Genomic DNA, 21,660 nt, shown 5'->3' with positions numbered 1-21,660 from the left:
ACGAGCAATATTCGAGACCTGGCGGCCGGATCTCAATGTCTCTGGTAGCCTTCCTTGCCAAAGTTGTGAAGACTGCACGGAGGGTTGTTGTCGCAACAACAGTTTCTACACGCTACTAATACATCGAAATAACAGGAAAAGTATCAAGAAATTATATTAAAAAAAGAACAGTTATTTTACGAGAAAATACCTACATACCAACCAAAAATCAATGTTTAGCAGACAATAAATAACCCCATTTTACATTATCCTAAGCAGATTGTTCTTTTTTCTGTCAAATAATGACAAAGAACTGTACTTTTGTCCATCAATGCTGATGGTTCAAATGGCTCTGAGCACTATTCGACTTAACTTCGGAGGTCATCAGTCGCCTAGAACTTAGAACTAATTTAACCTAACTAACCTAAAGACATCACACACATCCATGCCCGAGGCAGGATTGGAACCTGCGACCGTAGCAGTAGCTCGGCTCCAGACTGTAGCGCCTAGAACCGCACGGCCACTCCGGCCGGTATCAATGCTGATGGATGTTTCACTGTTTTTGTGAAAATCAATTTCTGTTCTTGTTTATGGTTAGTGTATGCTTTTCTTTGTTCAGATGTTATGAAACCAACATATTTTTCGCTCTTAGATACTGGATCTCTTTTGTGGCAGAACAATCGAATGAAAAATGTAGTCGCCATGCAGCCTTTGCAACACGTAGCACATACAAACCAAGCAATAACGATAATGACGTCATAACAGTATGAGATATTGTACCGATACTATAAGCGCGGAAATAATGGCTTAGATTTCGATGATAACAGACGACGTCAAAATTTACTTTCCGAGAAAACTTGATGTTAACGTTCAGTTCCATTTCATCCCACTGGCGATCTAATATCGTCATTAGAAATACTTTATGGAATGTTTTTATGTTCCATTCCGTGGTATCCAGCGTGAATGGACGTTTACAAGTCATTTAGTACTCTTCAGCCTACCATGGTATTTGGAGCCATTTAGTTCTCTTTGCCCAACATCTTCCACGCATGTAGCACTGCATTTACAGTAGCCTAACTCACTGCGTGTGCTCAATTGCGGGTCTTTGTGCCTACAGCAGTATATTCCAAAGTCAGCTGGTCCAATGTAAAGCACAGTACATAGAGTGTAAACGATAACTGTCTGCAACGGACCGCAGCGTCGTAAGGGAACTCAAACGAACAATTTGATATAAGACACTTGTGGCGCCGGGAATAACGCAAATTGGCCTACAAAAACCATCTAAGCTACCGTGGACCGTACGAGATTTTCAGTGTTCGCTCGCTCTATTCGCGCAAACTACACACATCAAAAATCGTTTTCCATAACCTTGGTTCCGAGAGTTCCGGAACCTGTACAGAAAATGGGAACAGAGGTCAACATAAACATCATTTCCGCCCTTTTAATTGCTCATGGAAAACACACATTGCACGCTGTACTACCATACTGCGAGACCTTCAGAGGTGGTGGTCCAGATTTCTGTACAGACCGGTACCTCTAAAATCCAGTAGCACATCCCGATGCATGTTCGATAGGGTTCATGTCTGGAGAACATGCTGGCCACTCTAGTCGAGCGATGTCGTTATCCTGAAGGAAGTTATTCACAAGATGTGCACGATGGGGGCGCGAATTGTCGTCCATGAAGACGAATGCCTCGCCAATATGCTGCCGATATGGTTGCACTATCGGTCGGAGGATGTCATTCACGTATCGTACAGCCGTTACGGCACCGTCCATGACCACCAGAGGCGTATGTGGCCCCACATAATGTGACCCCAAAACAGCAGGGAACCTCCACCTTGCTGCACATGCTGGACAGTGTGTCTAAGGCGTTCAGTCTGACTCGGTTGCCTCCAAACACGTATCTGATGATTGTCTGGTTGAAGGCATATGCGACACTCATCGTTGAAGAGAACGTGATGCCAATCCTGAGCTGTTCCATTCGGTATGTTGTTGGGACCATCTGTACCACGCTGCATGGTGCGGTTGCAAAGATGGACCTCGCCTTGGACGTCGGAAGTGAAGTTGCGCATCGTGCAGCTATTGCGCACAATTTGAGTCATAACACGACGTCCTGTGGCTGAGCGAAAAGCATTATTTAACAAGGTGGCGTTGCTGTCATGGTTCCTCCGAGCCATAATGCGTAAGTAGCGGTCATCCCCTGCAGTAGTATCCCTTGGGTGGTCTGAGAGAGGCATATCATCGACAGTTCCTGTCTCTCTGTACCTTCTCCATTTCCGAACAACATCGGTTTGGTTCACTCCGAGACGTCTGGACACTTTCCTTGTTAAGAGCCCTTCCTGACACAAAATAACAATGCGGACGCCATCGATCTGCGGTATTGACCGTCTAGGCAAGGTTGAACTACAGACAACACGAGCCGTGCACCTCCTTCCTAGTGGAATGTCTGGAACAGACCGGCTGTTGAACCCCCTCAGTCTAATAGGCGCAGCTCATGCATGGTTGTTTACGTATTTGGGCGGGTTTAGTGACACCTCTGAACAGTCAAAGGGACTGCGTCTGTGATACAATATCCAGAGTCAACGTCTGTCTTCAGGAGTTGTGGGAACCGAGGTGATGCAAAACTTTTTGATGTGTTTATTAGCTGCAGTTACGTTTTCGCTAGAGACCGCAGTTTCCGAGTCATTCAATAAAAACGTAGAAAATTGACCTCCAAATGCACTCCAACATCCACACTCAACGCATACCGGTCAGAATTTTTTGTATGTTCTTCATGACACTCCCTGCTACCACTGTACAAAAATGTGCAACTACACAGACTATTTCCCATATTCGATCTTTCTTGGTTTTCATCGATTTGGCTATTATGCCACTGGCTTAGTCGGTTATTTGATATATATCGTTATTTTAAACTTTCCTGTGAGGATAATAAATGGAAAAAAGACATTTTTAAACATTATGCAAAAATTAATTACCCTTACAAATCGATCTGTACTTAACCCTTAAAAGACATTAGTTTCGTAGTTAGGTCAGACAAACAAAACGATGTAATTTTTAATTTCATGCAGTCAAAATTCACAAAACGGTGATGTAAACTTTACACAAACTTAAGTTTTACAATGTGTAAGTTCACTGCGAAGCCAGTGGTGTGATATCGCAGATAAGGAATATCAAAAAGGTCGGATATGGAAAATGATTCGCGTACCCGCAAATTTTTGTACATTGGCAGGATGGAGTGTTACAAACACTATATAGCCTGAGCGGTGGGGGGAGAGGGCGAGTGTGGAAGTGAGGGTGAGTCTGAAAATCACTTTTGTACTGATTTCTTGAATAACGATAAAAGCACGTTCTCTTGGGGATACGTATTCCATTAAAAAATCTAAGTGTAGTGTATTTCCTACAAATAATGTCCTATTCATTTATTCTCTGGGACTAACAGTTTGCGTGAAGAGAGCGAGAAAGGCATGCACGTGTACGGCAGCTTAGGTGATTTTCGTGGGCCGATTTGAGGTATTTTCCCGACTTTACAGACCGCGAATGTCCTGCATCAAATTATTCTTCTGGGCTTCCTCTGCAGCTTTGTGGTTGCCGCGCGGGATTAGCCGAGCGGTCTGAGGCGCTGCAGTCATGGACCGTGTGGCTGGTCTCGGCGGAGGGTCGAGTCCTCCCTCGGGCATGGGTGTGTGTGTTTGTCCTTAGGATAATTTAGGTTAAGTAGTGTGTAAGCTTAGGGACTGATGACCTTAGCAGTTAAGTCCCGTAAGATTTCACACACATTTGAACATTCTTTTTTTTTGCTTTGTGATACATGTCTTTTACACCTTACGTAACAAATAGGTGGTCATGTCTAATTTTTTTGCTTAAAAACACGGAATGGTTATGTTTTATCGCTAATTGATGCATCGTGAATCGCTGATGGTAATTTGAAAGACACAGCATAACTGAGGTAATTTTTTGCTGGCGGACTGAATAGCAAATAAAAGCAGGTCCTATCTACAAGTACAGACAAGTATTAATCGATTTTGAAAAACTGAGCCCAAACCCAAATCTGAACTGAAAGGCCATATTAACGAATGAAATGTTAGCAAGCACTCTACTGTTTGGCAGATGAGCAGCTGGTGGTGACGATGCTGGACTACATCATCCCCAGCACGACGTCGCTGGCAGTGGCCCTGACCTGGTACCTGATGTGCATAGTGCACCACCCGCGCGTCCTGCGGCGCATACACCAGGAGCTGGACTCCGTCATCGGTCGCGGCCGCCTGCCCTCTCTCGATGACAGACCGAGGTGAGTGCTAATTCTCGTGTCCGTCGGTGTAGCGATGAGGATGAACACTCTAGAACGCATCAAATACTATGGAATAACTAAACCATAAATGTATTTATTTACAATACACGCAGTATTAAATACACATAACTCTGTATTCTTGAATCTCTCTGCAGTCACTCTCCGTTCACTAGTAGTGGATTATAATATACACTATATATCAAAAAGAATCATCCGATTTAAGAAAATCATAACTATTATGTTATTTGAGATATGAGCATGAACAACGTACTGTTAGAAAGAGCAAACTCTCGAGCTTCACATGGTTCCCCTCTATATCGCAGAGTGTACGCCCACTTGAGTTCTAGTAAAAATAGCGTCTGGACAACAGAGTGCGTTCTGTGTTCTACGTTTTGTGCAGTGCAGGGCAGTATTAACAGTTCAGCGTGACTTTCGTGCTAGGTATGGTGTGGATCCTCCTACAGCACAGAGCATTAGACGATGGCATGAACCATTCCGAGAAATTTGTTGTTTGTGTAAAGGCAAATCGCCGGGCCATTCCTGAGTGTCTGACACAGACGTCGAACGGATCCGCCGCAGTTTCACAAGGAATCCGCAGAAATCCGTTCGCCATGCAGCTCGACAGCTCAACATGCCCCTGCTGTCCGCCTGGCGTGTGTTGCGTCGACGTTTACACAAGAAACCAAACAAAATTCAGCTACTACAGGGTCTTCGTGAAGGTGACAAACAACAATGTGTGGAGTACTGTAATTTCGTTCCTGACAAGATGGAGGATGACAGTTTTCTTCGACGCTTAGTGTTTAGTGACGAAGTAACATTCCATTTAAATGGAAAAGTGAACCGTCATAATGTGATAATATGGGGTACAGAAAAACCACATGAAGTTGCACTACACGAGAGGGACTCTCCAGAATTTAATGTGTTTTGCGCAGTTTCTTTGCCGGGACCACTGCTACAGGAAGCACATGTCCCGATATACTTGAGAACTTTCTTTTCCCTCTGCTGGAGACTGATTCGTACAGTTTCATTTACCAACAGGATAGGGCACTGCCACACTTTTATCTCGAAGTGCGGAAATTTTTGAATCAAAAGATTACTGAACGATGGATCGGTCGCGCTGGACCAAATGATTCAGCCTTACATTACTGGCCTCCAAGGTTACTGCACCTGACTGTATGTGATTACTTCTTGTGGTAGTTTATAAAAGCAGCTGCGGAAGCTGTAACTCAAGACATGCTCTCTGAAGTGTGGGAACAATCTGAATACCACACTGACATATGCCGTGCATCTCAAGGGAGGCATATTGAACGTCTATGAAAAGTTATGAAAAAAAAAAAAATATTTTTGAGTTTCCCGTTCATCAAAAACAAAATTGATTGTATATGTTTATTAGTTTCAGAAATATAGACGTGCTAAATGGGATGATTCTTTTTGATACTATATATATATATATATATATATATATATATATATATATATATTAACCACTCCAGAGCAACAGTCTCTCTCTCTCTCTCTCTCTCTCTCTCTATATATATATATATATATATATATATATATATATATATATATATATATACTCCTGGAAATTGAAATAAGAACACCGTGAATTCATTGTCCCAGGAAGGGGAAAGTTTATTGACACATTCCTGGGGTCAGATACATCACATGATCACACTGACAGAACCACAGGCACATAGACACAGGCAACAGAGCATGCACAATGTCGGCACTAGTACAGTGTATATCCACCTTTCGCAGCAATGCAGGCTGCTATTCTCCCATGGAGACGATCGTAGAGATGCGGGATGTAGTCCTGTGGAACGGCGTGCCATGCCATTTCCACCTGGCGCCTCAGTTGGACCAGCGTTCGTGCTGGACGTGCAGACCGCGTGAGACGACGCTTCATCCAGTCCCAAACATGCTCAATGGGGGACAGATCCGGAGATCTTGCTGGCCAGGGTAGTTGACTTACACCTTCTAGAGCACGTTGGGTGGCACGGGATACATGCGGACGTGCATTGTCCTGTTGGAACAGCAAGTTCCCTTGCCGGTCTAGGAATGGTAGAACGATGGGTTCGATGACGGTTTGGATGTACCGTGCACTATTCAGTGTCCCCTCGACGATCACCAGTGGTGTAAGGCCAGTGTAGGAGATCGCTCCCCACACCATGATGCCGGGTGTTGGCCCTGTGTGCCTCGGTCGTATGCAGTCCTGATTGTGGCGCTCACCTGCACGGCGCCAAACACGCATACGACCATCATTGGCACCAAGGCAGAAGCGACTCTCATCGCTGAAGACGACACGTCTCCATTCGTCCCTCCATTCACGCCTGTCGCGACACCACTGGAGGCGGGCTGCACGATGTTGGGGCGTGAGCGGAAAACGGCCTAACGGTGTGCGGGACCGTAGCCCAGCTTCATGGAGACGGTTGCGAATGGTCCTCGCCGATACCCCAGGAGCAACAGTGTCCCTAATTTGCTGGGAAGTGGCGGTGCGGTCCCCTACGGCACTGCGTAGGATCCTACGGTCTTGGCGTGCATCCGTGCGTCGCTGCGGTCCGGTCCCAGGTCGACGGGCACGTGCACCTTCCGCCGAGCACTGGCGACAACATCGATGTACTGTGGAGACCTCACGCCCCACGTGTTGAGCAATTCGGCGGTACGTCCACCCGGCCTCCCGCATGCCCACTATACGCCCTCGCTCAAAGTCCGTCAACTGCACATACGGTTCACGTCCACGCTGTCGCGGCATGCTACCAGTGTTAAAGACTGCGATGGAGCTCCGTATGCCACGGCAAACTGGCTGACACTGACGGCGGCGGTGCACAAATGCTGCGCAGCTAGCGCCATTCGACGGCCAACACCGCGGTTCCTGGAGTGTCCGCTGTGCCGTGTGTGTGATCATTGCTTGTACAGCCCTCTCGCAGTGTCCGGAGCAAGTATGGTGGGTCTGACACACCGGTGTCAATGTGTTCTTTTTTCCATTTCCAGGAGTGTATATATATATATATATAGCGTCTGATATTCAGTTATTATCATCACAGTGATTGGTCTACAGTGCTTTATAGATAAGCTTCACACGAAATGAATGAGGCCAAACTTTTTGAAGGCAGCTTATCGGCATTGGAACTCGTCTTACAGAAGCATAAATAGAACTCCAGCTATTGCAGTGGTTCTGTAGCGCAGTTGTTAACGTGCAATCCCCATATGCAGAAGGTGCGGGTCAGAAACTAATCAAGTGACGTCTATTCTTTTTCATTTCATGTGTAGAACTTGAGCAAGTTTGCATGTCGCGTTTAAATCAGCGGCAGACGATGTGGCAACATTGTAACGGCAAGTGACAAACGTCAACTCTCAAGTAATTTTAATCGGACTATAGTCGCTATGCCGTGTCGTAGCGGCCATATAGCAAGCGCTGAGAGCTACGTCTGCGATTACAGAGAGGCATTCATCTGATCCACGTTTTCTTATATAAGTAGTAATAGAGTTGTATGAAAGTTACAAGTGTATCACAGAATAATGCTTCATAACCATTTTTCTATGAGATAATTAATCTGTCATAATGTGTAACTGGACATTCGGCTATATTTTGGGGCTGTCAGACATAGGCGTGGGTTTGTTAATACAGCCAACGTGCTTCGTTCCTAAATCAACTTGACCATATTGCTCAATACGAATACAAGTCTCTTTACTGCACGAATGTTAAAGTTCTTCATATTTAAGTAGAAATATATTGTTTTCAAAGGATAACAATCCAACTTCATTTTACTTAATTTATTGTCTTTGCCGAGACCCACACGTGATGTTATTAGCATTTTACTGTATTGCACTTTCACACCGAAGTTTGCTCTTTCTGCATTGCTCTTCCGAATTAATCTTTCAGATTATAAATGTCTACGGTAGAATTTCAATACTATTCAAATAGTAACGTGTTCCGCCAGCGGAACCTATCTACTACGAGTAACAGTGGCCGTTTGACACGCAAGTCGCCGAAGTGGCGTCAAACTTGCACCCTGCGAACGATCTACCTGACGGGAGGCCGTAGTGCCACGACAACTACTACAACACGGGTGGTACTGTTTCCTCTACTGGCCTCACATATAATTACGCGCACCTTCCGCGAATAAACGGTAACAATGGACATAATAGTTCAAAACTTTTAACTCTTTACTGTAGCAATTATTTGAATAATTTTGGTGCAACCCATCTGTAGAAGTCCATTCTACCGGCATCACGAACAATGATCCCCTTCTGGCATACTGACAGAGGACCGGTAACGCTTTGGCGTTATTGAACATTACTAGGAAGACAGTGGCCATACTGGAAATAGGCTCGCTCAGCTCCAACAGTTCCAGAGAACCAGCAGCGTGTACGGGGTACGATTTACTAAGTGACATATCAATAGTAAGTAGTACCCGTTGCAAGTGTTCAATCTTGCGACAGCTTAAATATAAGCTGCAAACTTCCGAGCAGATTGGATACTGTCATGAATTATATTTCGTTCAAGTCGAGTATTACTTGAAACATGGAGAGAGCTACGCCAATGAAATAGTGAACTGTGCAGGGTGAAAGCGAACTGCGCCGACAAAATGTATTAGGCTGTTCAGGGATATTTTCTATGTACTTTAGTGTAAGGGATCCATGGCCTCTGACGGCTTGCTACAGAGTAATTGCATTTAGTTTGCTTTCTTACCCCATTTATCTTTGTGTCTGTATTCCACTAGAAATATCTGCACAACAGTGAAATTGCCTTGTTTGGAGACATTCCATTCACTCACAATACATCAGTTGACAAGAGATGCTCTCAGCCATGTATTGAGTACTGCTCGGTTCTGTCTCAAGTTCTGTCAGAGATGGATTTACAGATAAAGAGTTGGACCATACGCTCCCAGTGTATCGTTCACTGAATGCAGTGGTCCCATAACACTCCCCTGTGGCACGCCAGAGGTTACTTTAACGTCTGTAGACGTCTCTCCATTGAGAACAACATGCTGTGTTCTGTTTGCTAAAAACTCTTCAATCCAACCACAAAACTGGTCTGATATATAGCACAACAACGCTATGCTGAGCTGTTACCGCAGTGACAGCAGCCGAATCACAGCACTTTTGGGCCACGCGGGGTACCCGCGCGATCTCAGGCGTCTTGTCACGGTCCGCGCGGCTCCCCCCGTCGGAAGTTTGAGTCCTCCCTCGGGCATGGGTGTGTGTGTTGTCCATAGCGTAAGTTACAGCGGGATACCAATTCGATTCTACACAGAGTACGCGAAAGTACTTGCCCCCGTTCTAACAGCCGTGTACCGCAAGTCTCTAGAGGAACGGAAGGTTCCAAATGATTGGAAAAGAGCACAGATAGTTCCAGTTTTCAAGAAGGGTCATTCAGCAGATGCGCAAAACTATAGACCTATATCTCTGACATCGATCTGTTGTAGAATTTTAGAACATGTTTTTTGCTCGCATATCATGTCATTTCTGGAAACCCAGAATCTACTGTGTAGGATTCAACATGGATTCCGGAAACAGCGATCGTGTGAGAACCAACTTGCTTTATTTGTTCATGAGACCCAGAAAATATTAGATACAGGCTCCTAGTTAGATGCCATTTTCCTTGACTTCCGGAAGGCGTTCGATACAGTTCCGCACTGTCGCCTGATAAACAAAGTAAGAGCCTACGGAATATCAGACCAGTTGTGTGGTTGGATTGAAGAGTCTTTAGCAAACAGAACACAGCATGTTGTTCTCAATGGAGAGACGTCTACAGACGTTAAAATAACCTCTGGCGTGCCACAGGGGAGTGTTATGGGACCACTGCTTTTCACAATATATATAAATGACCTAGTAAATAGTGTCGGAAGTTCCATGCGGCTTTTAACGGATGATGCTGTAGTATACAGAGATGTTGCAGCATTAGAAAATTGTAGCGAAATGCAGGAAGAGGTGCAGCGGATAGGCACTCGGTGCAGGGAGTGGCAACTGACCCTTAACATAGACAAATGTAATGTATTGCGAATACATAGAAAGAATACATAGAAAGAAGGATCCTTTATTGTATGATTATATGATAGCGGAACAAACACTAGTAGCAGTTACTTCTGTAAAATATCTGGGAGTATGCGTACTGAACGATTTGAAGTGGAATGATCATATAAAATTAATTGTTGGTAAGGCGGGTGCCAGGTTGAGATTCATTGGGATAGTCCTTAGAAAATGTAGTCCATCAACAAAGGAGGTGGCTTACAAAACACTCGTTCGACCTATCCTTGAGTATTGCTCATAAGTGTGGGATCCGTACCAGGTCGGGTTGACAGAGGAGATACAGAAGATCCAAAGAAAAGCGGCGCGTTTCGTCACAGGGTTATTTGGTAAGCGTGATAGCGTTGCGGAGATGTTTAGCAAACTCAAGTGGCAGACTCTGCAAGAGAGGCGCTCTGCATCGCGGTGTAGCTTGCTGTCCAGATTTCGAGAGAGTGCGTTTCTGGATGAGGTATCGAATATATTGCTTCTCCCTATTTATACCTCCCGAGGAGATCACGAATGTAAAATTAGAGAGATCCGAGTGCGTACGGAGGCTTTCCGGCAGTCGTTCTTCCCGCGAACCATGCGCGACTGGAAAAGGAAAGGGAGGTAATGACAGTGGCACGTAAAGTGCCCTCCGCCACACACCGGTGGGTGGCTTGCGGAGTATAAATGTAGATGTAGATGTAGTTTTAGTCAGGTTACGTAGTGTGTAAGCTAAGGGACCGATGACTTAAGCAGTTTGGTACCATAAGATCTTACCACAAATTTTGCACTTTTGAATCTGTGCATAGGCGTCGGCAAGAAAATGGTAATGGTACATTGCAGCCTTTTTCACTGTCATGATGGCTCAAAAACTAGAATATCCCTGAACGACCTCCGAAATTTTCTCAGTGGATATCGCGTTCACTCTGTACGCTGGAACGACCATGTAATGACTGAGGGTGGACGACCACTACAGAGGATGGTGGAATTGGGTTGTTAGCGACAGGAAGCCAGTAGCACACCACACTGCACGAGGCAGCCGTGGAGTGGTGCGTGGAGGCCTGGTGGTCATCCGACGTACCAACAAGAAAACATCATTGTTAGAACATTCATTACCCAACTGATTACAGCAGTAGTTACGACACTCGGTAAAGGAAACGTCCCCTGGATGTGAGCGGTGGGCGGCCTCTGAAGACGTGTGGCCGTCAGCAGACGGCCTGGCGACGTCCACTGTCTGTCGAACAGACGATGAAGTGTTGACGGCAGCGACCCTGCAAGGCGGCAGCCCACAACGCAGACTGACGGCACTCCCGAGTGCACAGGACTCAGCGCGCTGAGTCGTGCAGAATCGCTCCGCGGACCCAGCGTGGGTGAGATTATTCACAGCTACAGCAGTGTCTGCCCATATGAGTAGAGGGAGGCAGCGACCAATTTATTCGCACAGGCGATGGCGGCTGAGTGACTGCACGACCCCGGGCTCAACTGTAGGCCTCCAAGGTAACAGGCTGACAGCAGAAGAGAGAGGCTTGTAGATGGTCCACTAGTAGGAGAGAGCTAAGTCCACAACTTTGGCCTGAGCGTGACCAGTAGTGCTGAGGTAGCAGAAGCTTAGTCCGCTGGTGGTGACTTCTTAATCTATGTAGACTCATAGACTCGCAGGATATCGTAGGTCCTCCTTTCGGACTGGTGGCTGTCAGACTGCGATACCTTTAACTAAATTTACATTGACTTGGCCTGTCCTTGTCGTGCTAGAGCATCGGCTTCTGCCGAGTAAGCTAGTGCAGAATCGTTGCTTGGACACGTAGCGACGCGAGCTCCATGGCACAGCGGCTCTGCCCTTCTGCTGTTGGCGAAGAGGGCGGAGGAGCGGACAGAGGTTCAGGGCACTCTCTTGTCTTAGGGGTGGGAAACTGCCCCTAATGGTGGAAGAATCAGCAATAATCAACGGTATGAGGATGCAGAAGGCAATAAACACACATAACGTGTGTCGACGGGATATGCGGCCTGTAATTGAAAAAGTGTCATGATGATCTCGCCATTGGAAAAAGATTTCAGAAAAGTCCTCTTTTCGGATCTCCAGGAGGGGACTGCCAAGGGGAAGGAAATGCAAAGGCTCAATTTAGATACAGTAGGGATTAGTGAAGTGAAATGGAAAGAAGACAAGGATTTGTGGTCAGATGAGTGTAAGGTAATAAGGGAATGACTTCCATGGTACTAGATGGAGCTGTAGAGGGAAAAAACTGTAGAGGCAGACAGAGATTGGAATATATCCTGCAAATAGTTGCAATTGCTACTACTCTGAGATGAAGAGGTTGGCACAGGAGAGCAGTTCGTGAATTCGTGGCGGGCCGCCGCATCAAACCAAATCTATTTTTTCAGGAGTGACAATTGATGTCTCGTGTACACACCGCTTCAGGTTTCATGCCCGTCTGCTCTGCTATATCATATGTAAATAACTTAGCGATAACCACACGCGATTTGTTTATTCTATCCAGATATGTTTTGGGTGGCCTGTCTTATCTGATTCTGATTTGTCTTACTTTGCCTGACAAAAAAGTGAGGCACCCTTGTCGGATGGAAAAGTAACATCGTACAGGTACACACCGTGGGCGGGTGTGCAATAGTGGTATAGTCTGTGACAGGAAGAACGACCACCAGCCTGCATTGCTGTCGTTCATGAATAGTGTCGTCACCAGGCCTAGTAGAGTATGTAAAAGACGCGATCAGCGTCAGCTGTTGAGTCATAATTGTGAAGGACTCGGAGATGCCACATACTCGTTTGAAACTACATTATGCGCAGCCGCCAGAGTTTGAATGTGGCCTAGCTGTGGGTCTCCAATGACTGGATGGTCGAATTGTGCATTAATCAGATATGTATGGCGTTTGGATGTGAAAATGGTCCACTGCTGGACTGCATAGGAACGTGAGGTCATATGTAACTGTCGTCAAGGCGGTCTGACCGCTACAAGGGAGGATCGCCATGTTGTGCGACAAGCACGTCGTATCCCCTTCACACGTGCACCTGCCGTCTGAGAACAGGTGTTGGATGACTTGTAACATTCCGCGTCATCTCGCAGCGTTGGTCAGAAACTAGCAGCAGTCGCATTACGGGATTATCGCCCCTTGCGCAGGCTACCGTCAAGACCATAACACAAACGACTGTTTCTGGAGTGGTGCCGGGTCCGAGAAGTATGGAATGACGTCGCACTGTGCTCAGTCATGAATCATGGTGCTGCACTGCGACGGATGACCATCGTCGGAGGCAAGGGGTCCAATTCACCCACCAATCTTTTATAGAGCTGCAGCGTTTTTAAACTGGGGTACTCAATGACCAGTGAGATACCCACACCAGTCCCCGCTAGAACGTTTGTGGGACAAGCTCGGGCGCCTTCGTCTCAGTGCAAGTATGCATAATGAAAAGCACCACTTCCAATAGCTGTTTGTCAGCTTAGCTCAGGAACGGGTGCGACAGCTTTGACACCCTTCCAAACCGAATCAGTGCCTGCATCCACGGCATAGCTCATAGTGCCAGGTTCTTCGTAAATTTCATTCAACTGACATACCCTCTCGACAGGTGATGTTCATTTTCTGCTCCCATTTTGTGTGCATGACTATTTTTTATAAGGCAGTTTATTTGACAATAAAGGTAACCAGTTACGAGGGGAAGTCAATTATTATCCGCAAAGTAGTTATAAAATTTTATTGTAATGAAATAGGAAACTTACAAGAACATCATTTTTCCACATAGTCTTGATCCATCGTTGTACAAGCTTCCTGATGCCCTCATAAAAGCAGGTTCTCGACTGAGCTGCGAGCCAGGAATGTACGGCTTCTTGCACTGCTCTGTCCGAGGCAAATCGACGCCCCTTAATGCCTGTTTGAGTGGATCAAACAAGTGATAGTCAGAAGGGGCAAGATCGAAACTATACGGAGGATGATCCACCACCTCAAATTTGAGTTTCTGGAGCGTTTCAGCAGTGTGGGCAACACTGTGAGGACGGCCATTGTCGTGCAACACCTTTTCACAGCAGTCCTCGGCGTTTGCTTTCAATTGCAGGCTTTAGCCTGGCAGTAAGCATCTCACTGTAACGTACACGGTTTATTGTTGTGCCCCTTTCCCCATAATATTCCAGTACTGGACCTTGTGCGTCGCAAAAAACCGTAAGCATCAGTTTTCCTGCGGACGGTTGGGTCTTGAACTTTTTCTTGCACGGTAATTTGGATGTTTCCATTCCATACTCTGCCGTTTACTCTCCGGCTTGTAATTGTGGATTAATGTTTCGTCACCAGTAATGACCCTGTCTAAGAAGTTGTCCTCTTCATTACCGTAGCAAGCCAAATGTTCTATTTATTTATTTATTAATTAATTTTTTTTGCTGATGTCCAAGCGCGTTTGTTTATGCAACCGCCGGCCGGGGTGGCCAAGCGGTTAAAGGCGCTACAGTCTGGAACCGCGCGACCGCTACGGTCGCAGGTTCGAATCCTGCCTCGGGCATGGATGTGTGTGATGTCCTTAGGTTAGTTAGGTTTAAGTAGTTCTAAGTTCTAGGGGACTGATGACCTTAGAAGTTAAGTCCCATAGTGCTCAGAGCCATTTGAACCATTTTTATGCAACTGTGTGAGTTGTTTTGGGATCCATCTTGCACAAACTTTATGAAACCCAAGTTTGTTGTAGATGATTTCGTAGGCAGAACCATGACTAATTTGCAGACGATGTACCTCTTCGTCAATAGTTAATCGTCTGTCTAACATAATCATTTCAAGTGAACGCTCAATGGTTTCTTCATTTGTGGCGGTAAGCAGTCGTCCGGCTCCTTCATCGTTCGTAACACTTGTGCGGCCATTTAGGAACTTTTCAATCCATTCGTAGACACTCCGTTGGGACAAAACACTGTTCCTCTACTGTACCGAAAGCCTTCGATGAATTTAGTTCCCTGATACGCCTTCCGATCACAAAAATTGGATCACTGAACGTTGCTCTTCTTTGGTGCAAATAGACAGCGGAGCAGCCGTGCTTAACAGCACAGCAGCAATAATGAAACTAACCTAGCAGCTTGAAAACTGCAAAGGTATAACAACAAATAAACAAAGCATGCGTCATCAATGTAAAACGACAGTACCACCAAAATAAACAAAAATATAATTAAATTGCAGATAATAATTGACTCACCCTCGTATAATCAAAAACAAGTTTAAGTAAAAATTATGGAAGATAATCTGAGGAACGGGAAGGGGTACCAAACCACAGCTGCTGGAGATTGATGCCACGGAACTATATCAAGTCTTGCACTGGACTGGTTGTGCACTACTTAGATGCGACATAATACCTACTACATTTATTACCAACACACAGCTATCTCCCAACCTACGAAATCCTATCCTTGGTTTCCCTGGTGGAGCCATCGCTACTAAATGATCATGCATACAGCTAATGTTAGTGTACATTCTAATGATTTATTCTTATAGCTAGCTTTTACGAAAGATGGAGAAATCTGTAGGATTAATACTTACTTAGCATGTGGGTGATATTATTAATTTGGTTTGACTGTAGTCTTACTGTACGTTTGGTGAACGTCCGGAGAGGTTTCAACGTTGCGTACAACTGCACAATCCTCTTTCGCTCGGCGTGAGGATATATATAATTTTATAAATTGTTTGCCAGTCAAGATTTATATATAATTTTATAAATTGTTTGCCAATCAAGATTTACACGTTTACAATCTCCATTATAGAAACATCTTAACTATCACTAGGTTCTGTAACCATGACCTATGATTTTCTAGGTACTGTTATGTAACGTATCTAGAAATAATTAATTTTTAATGTTGTTTTCTCCACAGGACGCCGTACTTTGAGGCCAGCATACGAGAGTCGCTTAGGCTTTGTACTCTCACCCCAATCTCAATTCCTCATAGAGCGACGCAGGATACTACATTGAAAGGGTACTTTATTCCTGCGGTGAGTTATAGCATTTTATCTTATAATTGCTTATAAAATGCATAATATTTCATCCAGAATATTATGATTAGGTATCTCTGCCCATTTCTGAGGCGCTGAAGAGCTATAATTGGGCATGATTTAGGTCCACCAATGCCCTGTATGGGAATGGGGCACTTAGTACTGGATTTTAAGAGAGGATAGTTCGTGTGCTCCTTGCCTCAACACCAGTCGAGATATGTGCAAAAGTACTGACATACTAGGGAAAATTTTGTGGACCATGATATCAAGTTGAATTTATCATTATCATTATCAAATTATGTAAAAAATACAAATTCTTTGTAAAATTTTGATGTTCAACAGCTAGTAAACAGTCAGCAAACAGTCAGCAGAGCTTAGATTCTCGCAAAAGCCGGCCACGGTGGTCTCGCGGTTCTAGGCGCGCAGTCCGGAACCGTGCGACTGCTACGGTCGCAGGTTCGAATCCTGCCTCGGGCATGGATGAGTGTGATGTCCTTAGGTTAGTTAGGTTTAAGTAGTTCTAAGTTCTAGGGGACTGATAACCACAGCAGTGGAGTCCCATAGTGCTCAGAGCCATTTGAACCATTTTCTCGCAAAACAACAATAGAGTCTCAGACCAGCTGTGTGGCTGGATTGAAGATTTTTTAGCAAACAGAACACAGCATGTTGTTATCAATGGAGAGACGTCTACAGACGTTAAGGTAACCTCTGGCGTGCCACAGGGAAGTGTTATGGGACCATTGCTTTTCACAATATATATAAATGACCTAGTAGATAGTGTCGGAAGTTCCATGCGGCTTTTCGCGGATGATGCTGTAGTATACAGAGAAGTTGCAGCATTAGAAAATTGTAGCGAAATGCAGGAAGATCTGCAGCGGATAGGCACTTGGTGCAGGGAGTGGCAACTGCCCCTTAACATAGACAAATGTAATGTATTGCGAATACATAGAAAGAAGGATCCTTTATTGTATGATTATATGATAGCGGAACAAACACTGGTAGCAGTTACTTCTGTAAAATATCTGGGAGTATGCGTGCGGAACGATTTGAAGTGGAATGATCATATAAAATTAATTGTTGGTAAGGCGGGTACCAGGTTGAGATTCATTGGGAGAGTGCTTAGAAAATGTAGTCCAGCAACAAAGGAGGTGGCTTACAAAACACTCGTTCGACCTATCCTTGAGTATTGCTCATCAGTGTGGGATCCGTACCAGATCGGGTTGACGGAGGAGATAGAGAAGATCCAAAGAAGAGCGGCGCGTTTCGTCACAGGGTTATTTGGTAACCGTGATAGCGTTACGGAAATGTTTAATAAACTCAAGTGGCAGACTCTGCAAGAGAGGCGCTCTGCATCGCGGTGTAGCTTGCTCGCCAGGTTTCGAGAGGGTGCGTTTCTGGATGAGGTATCGAGTATATTGCTTCCCCCTACTTATACCTTCCGAGGAGATCACGAATGTAAAATTAGAGAGATTAGAGCGCGCACGGAGGCTTTCAGACAGTCGTTCTTCCCGCGAACCATACGCGACTGGAACAGGAAAGGGAGGTAATGACAGTGGCACGTAAAGTGCCCTCCGCCACACACCGTTGGGTGGCTTGCGGAGTATGAATGTAGATGTAGATGTAGATGTAGAAACACAGATGAATCTCATCGTAGCGCAATAACGTTACCATCGGAATGTGTAGGTCTCTTGATGCATGTATGATTCACTTGCTCCCCTGTAAGAATTTAAATCCTGACAAGACCTTCGACGTAATGCGACAAGAAACTCTATACGAAATTAGCACATTGTGATTCACCACACAGAAACCAGATTTCGGTGCACAATCACGATGTTCGCGGGCCTACTGCAATCACCACTGGTAAGCGACTATGACGTTGGGTCAACAAATCAAGTTAGCTACAAGAAGTTTAAGTGATCGACAGAAATAAAAGAATTAAGAAACTGCTTAGATGGTTCAGATGGCTCTAAGCACTATGGGACTTAATATCTGAGGTCATCAGTGCCCTAGACTTAGAACTACTTCAACCTAACTAACCTAAGGACATCAGACACATTCATGCCCGAGGCAGGATTCGAACCTGCGACCGTAGCAGCAGCGTGGTTCCGGACTGATGCGTCTAGAGCAGCTCGGCCACAACGGCCGGAAATCTGCTAAGACTAGGTGGGACATTCAGTAAATGATTCAACACTTTTTCTTCTGAAAGCAGGTTGGTTTTATTCTGGATTCCAGTAGACCATATTATTTCCCACTCATTTGGAGAAAGTTTGCAGCTCGTGGTCGTGCGGTAGCGTTCTCGCTTCCCGCGCCCGGGTTCCCGGGTTCGATTCCCGACAGGGTCAGGGATATTCTCTGCCTCGTGATGACTGGGTGTTGTGTGATGTCCTTAGGTTAGTTAGGTTTAAGTAGTTTTAAGTTCTAGGGGACTGATGACCATAGATGTTAAGTCCCATAGTGCTCAGAGCCATTTTCATTTGGAGAAAACACTATTTTTCAATATAATATCCGTTTAATGCGACGCCGTTACGCCATCCTCATGCCGCCACTCTGCTGGTTGACGTCGGAGTCAACGTCTTGCTGCATCACTTATCTCTCAGTCATCCATGTACTGCTGCCCGCGGAGTGCATCCTTCATTGGGCCAAATAGGTGGACGTCGAAAGGTGTGAGATCCGGGCTGCAAGGTGGCTGAGGAGGAACAATCCAAAGAAGTTTGTGAGCTGCTCTCGGGTGCGAAGACTTGTGTGAGGCCTTGCGTTGTTATGAAAAATGAGAAGATTTTTTTATATGTGGTAAGTTCCTATGGAACCAAGCTGCTGAGGTCATCGGTCGCTAGGCTTACATACTACTTAATTTAAATTAAACTAACTTACGCTAAGGACAACACAGACACCCATGGCCGAGAGAGGACTGGAACCTCCGGCGGTTGGAGCCACGCGAACCGTGCCAAGATGCCTCAGACCGCGGCCAAGGAGAAGTTCATTTGCATTATTGTGGCGACGAGGTGTAGCACAATACGTTTCACTGTTGATCGTTGCACCATGAGGAGGGACATAAAACAGAATAACCGCTTCAGAGTCCCAGAAAACTGTCACCATGACTTCACCGGGTGAGGATGCAGCTTTGAACATTTCCTTCGGAGGAGACGTGACGTTTCGCCACTCCATGGATTGTCTTTTTATTCTCGGTTCGAAGCTATGAACCCATTTTTCGTCATCTGTGTTGTTAGACAAACGATTGTCACTATCAGTCTTGTAATGCGGAAGCAGTTCCGCACAGATGCTCCTCTGTTGCTCTTTATGGTCTTCTGTTAGGCGGCAAGGAACCCAACGATCATGCCCCTTTGTGTACCGCAACAGGTGGACGAGTGTATCAGCAATAGTAAAAGAAACGTCCAGGTGAGTAGCGAGGTGTTTCTTTGAGATGCATCGATCAACTCGAATGAGAGTGTCCGCACGTTCTAACATTGCAAAAGTCACAACTGGTGTGCGGCCGGCTGACACACGGGAGACCCGAGAGGTTTGCGCGACCTCGTTGCGACTCACCGCGATTTTGTTCGTTGTCAGGTCTACGTAGCCACGATGCGAGAGCCTATGAATATCAGCGACGCTCTGGTTTTCCACCAAAAGAAACTCGGTGAGAGCTCTCTGTATCTCGCCTCTGTCAGACGTCATTTTGAAGGCTACGAATAGCGTCGCCAACTATAGGAGCTGAAGCGGGAGCATTCCACGATATCCCACAAAAGATTTCACATTTTTTCAATCGAAACTGGCAGAGAAAAAATGTGTTGCGTTAGTTATTGAACGACCCTCGCATTTAATTACAAAACAGAACCAAGCCTTATATGGAAAGGTTATCGAAGTCGACAATACACGATCAGATGTGGTATTAGAGAAATTGTTGCAAAGGTAACTATAAATAATCAGACTTCATATGTCTGTGAATAAACAACTGTCCTTTTATTGAGAATATTCTTTCAAGCGAAACTTTAATTTTGCAAGGAACACTGCTCAGTCAAAGAACTATTCGTGAAATTCCTGCATGTAACAGGAACTATCCCTCCAGTTGTCTGACGTAGTATAGGGAAACCGCGGAAAACCTCTATTAGGATGGCCTAATGAAGATCGAAGCCTCCACAGTACCGAATGCAATGACAGTCTGTTTAAAACAGTGCTGCCTCATTTGGTTTATCCCTAGCGCACAATACTGTTTTACAAAGAAGTTATTTAATAATGTACAAAGCTAGCGCTATACTGTTCACTCATTTCACACTCCCAGTCTCTGTACACACTACACACACCATACGCTGCTTCAAAATGTGACTGCCAAGGACGGGCTGATACCAGGAGGATCGCGACGATGTTTGGTTTCCATTTTGTGTAGTGCAGCTTCCAATTTACTAGCCTGAAAAACTGCCTCAGCGTATCTCTATAACGAGCGTGATACTGAGTTCAGAAAGAGGTCTTTTTTATTTTTATTAATTTATTATTTATGGTTTTGGGTCATCAGTCTTGTGATTGGAATGACCCGCCAGGATAGCCGAGAGCGCTAACGCGCTGCTTCCTGGACTCGGGTAGGCGCGCTGGCCCCGGATCGAAGCCGCTCGGCGGATTAACGACGGCGGCCGGTGTACCGGCCAGCCTGGACGTGGTTTTTAGGCGGTTTTCCACATCCTGATAGATGAATACTGGGCTGGTCACCACGTCCCGCCTCAGTTACACGACTCACAGACATTTGAAACACATTCACACTATTTCACGATTTACACTAGACGTCCTGGGGGTTACGGGGTGTCGGCAGGAAGGGCATCCGGCCACCCCTTACAATTAACATGCCAAATCCGGTTAACCATGGCCGACCCTGCGTAACTACAGGACAAGATGCAAGCGATAGCTAGTCTTGAAATTGGAATGATGCAGCCTACCACGAATTCCTATCCTGTGTCAACCTTTTCATCTCAGAGGTAGCACTTACAACCTATGTCCTCAATTAGTTGCTATATTTATACCAATATCTGTCTTCATCTACAGCTTTCACCCTCTACAGCTTCCTCTAGTACCATGGAAGTTGTTCCATCATGTCCTAGCATTCTCATTCTAGTTATTGTTTTCCACGTGTTCCTCTCCTCGCCGATTCTACAGAGAACCTCCTCATCAGTCCACCTAATTTTCAACATTCCTCTGTAGCGACCACATCCCACATGCTTCGATTCTTTTACGTTTCGGTTTTCTCACAGTCCATGTTGCACTACCATACAATACTGTGCACCAAATGTACATTCAGACTCAAGTTAAGTCCTATGTTTGATACTGGCAGACTTATCTTGGCCAGAAATGCCCTTTTTGCCAGTGCTGGTCTGCTTTTTTACACCCTCATTGCTCCCTCCGGCATGGGTTATTTGACTGTCTAGGTAGCAGAAGTCTTTAACTAGGTCTGC

At 45.4% G+C, this 21,660-nt stretch overlaps 1 protein-coding gene across 1 annotated transcript in view; it reads left to right on the top strand.

The window, feature by feature from the left end:
• Window positions 1-21,660, top strand: part of LOC126262382 (probable cytochrome P450 304a1) — a 99,642-nt gene that overhangs the window by 54,849 nt on the left and 23,133 nt on the right. Inside the window, exons 5-6 of the mRNA XM_049958979.1 lie at window positions 4,087-4,267; window positions 16,108-16,225. Coding sequence (XP_049814936.1) covers window positions 4,087-4,267; window positions 16,108-16,225 — 299 coding nt within the window. The remainder of the gene's footprint in view (window positions 1-4,086; window positions 4,268-16,107; window positions 16,226-21,660) is intronic.

The sequence above is a fragment of the Schistocerca nitens genome, chromosome 6 (assembly GCF_023898315.1).
Source record: "Schistocerca nitens isolate TAMUIC-IGC-003100 chromosome 6, iqSchNite1.1, whole genome shotgun sequence".
NCBI classification, from domain to species: Eukaryota; Metazoa; Arthropoda; class Insecta; order Orthoptera; family Acrididae; genus Schistocerca; species Schistocerca nitens.
Note: the sequence above shows the minus strand (reverse complement) of the source record. Positions and strands in the feature narration are given on the sequence as shown.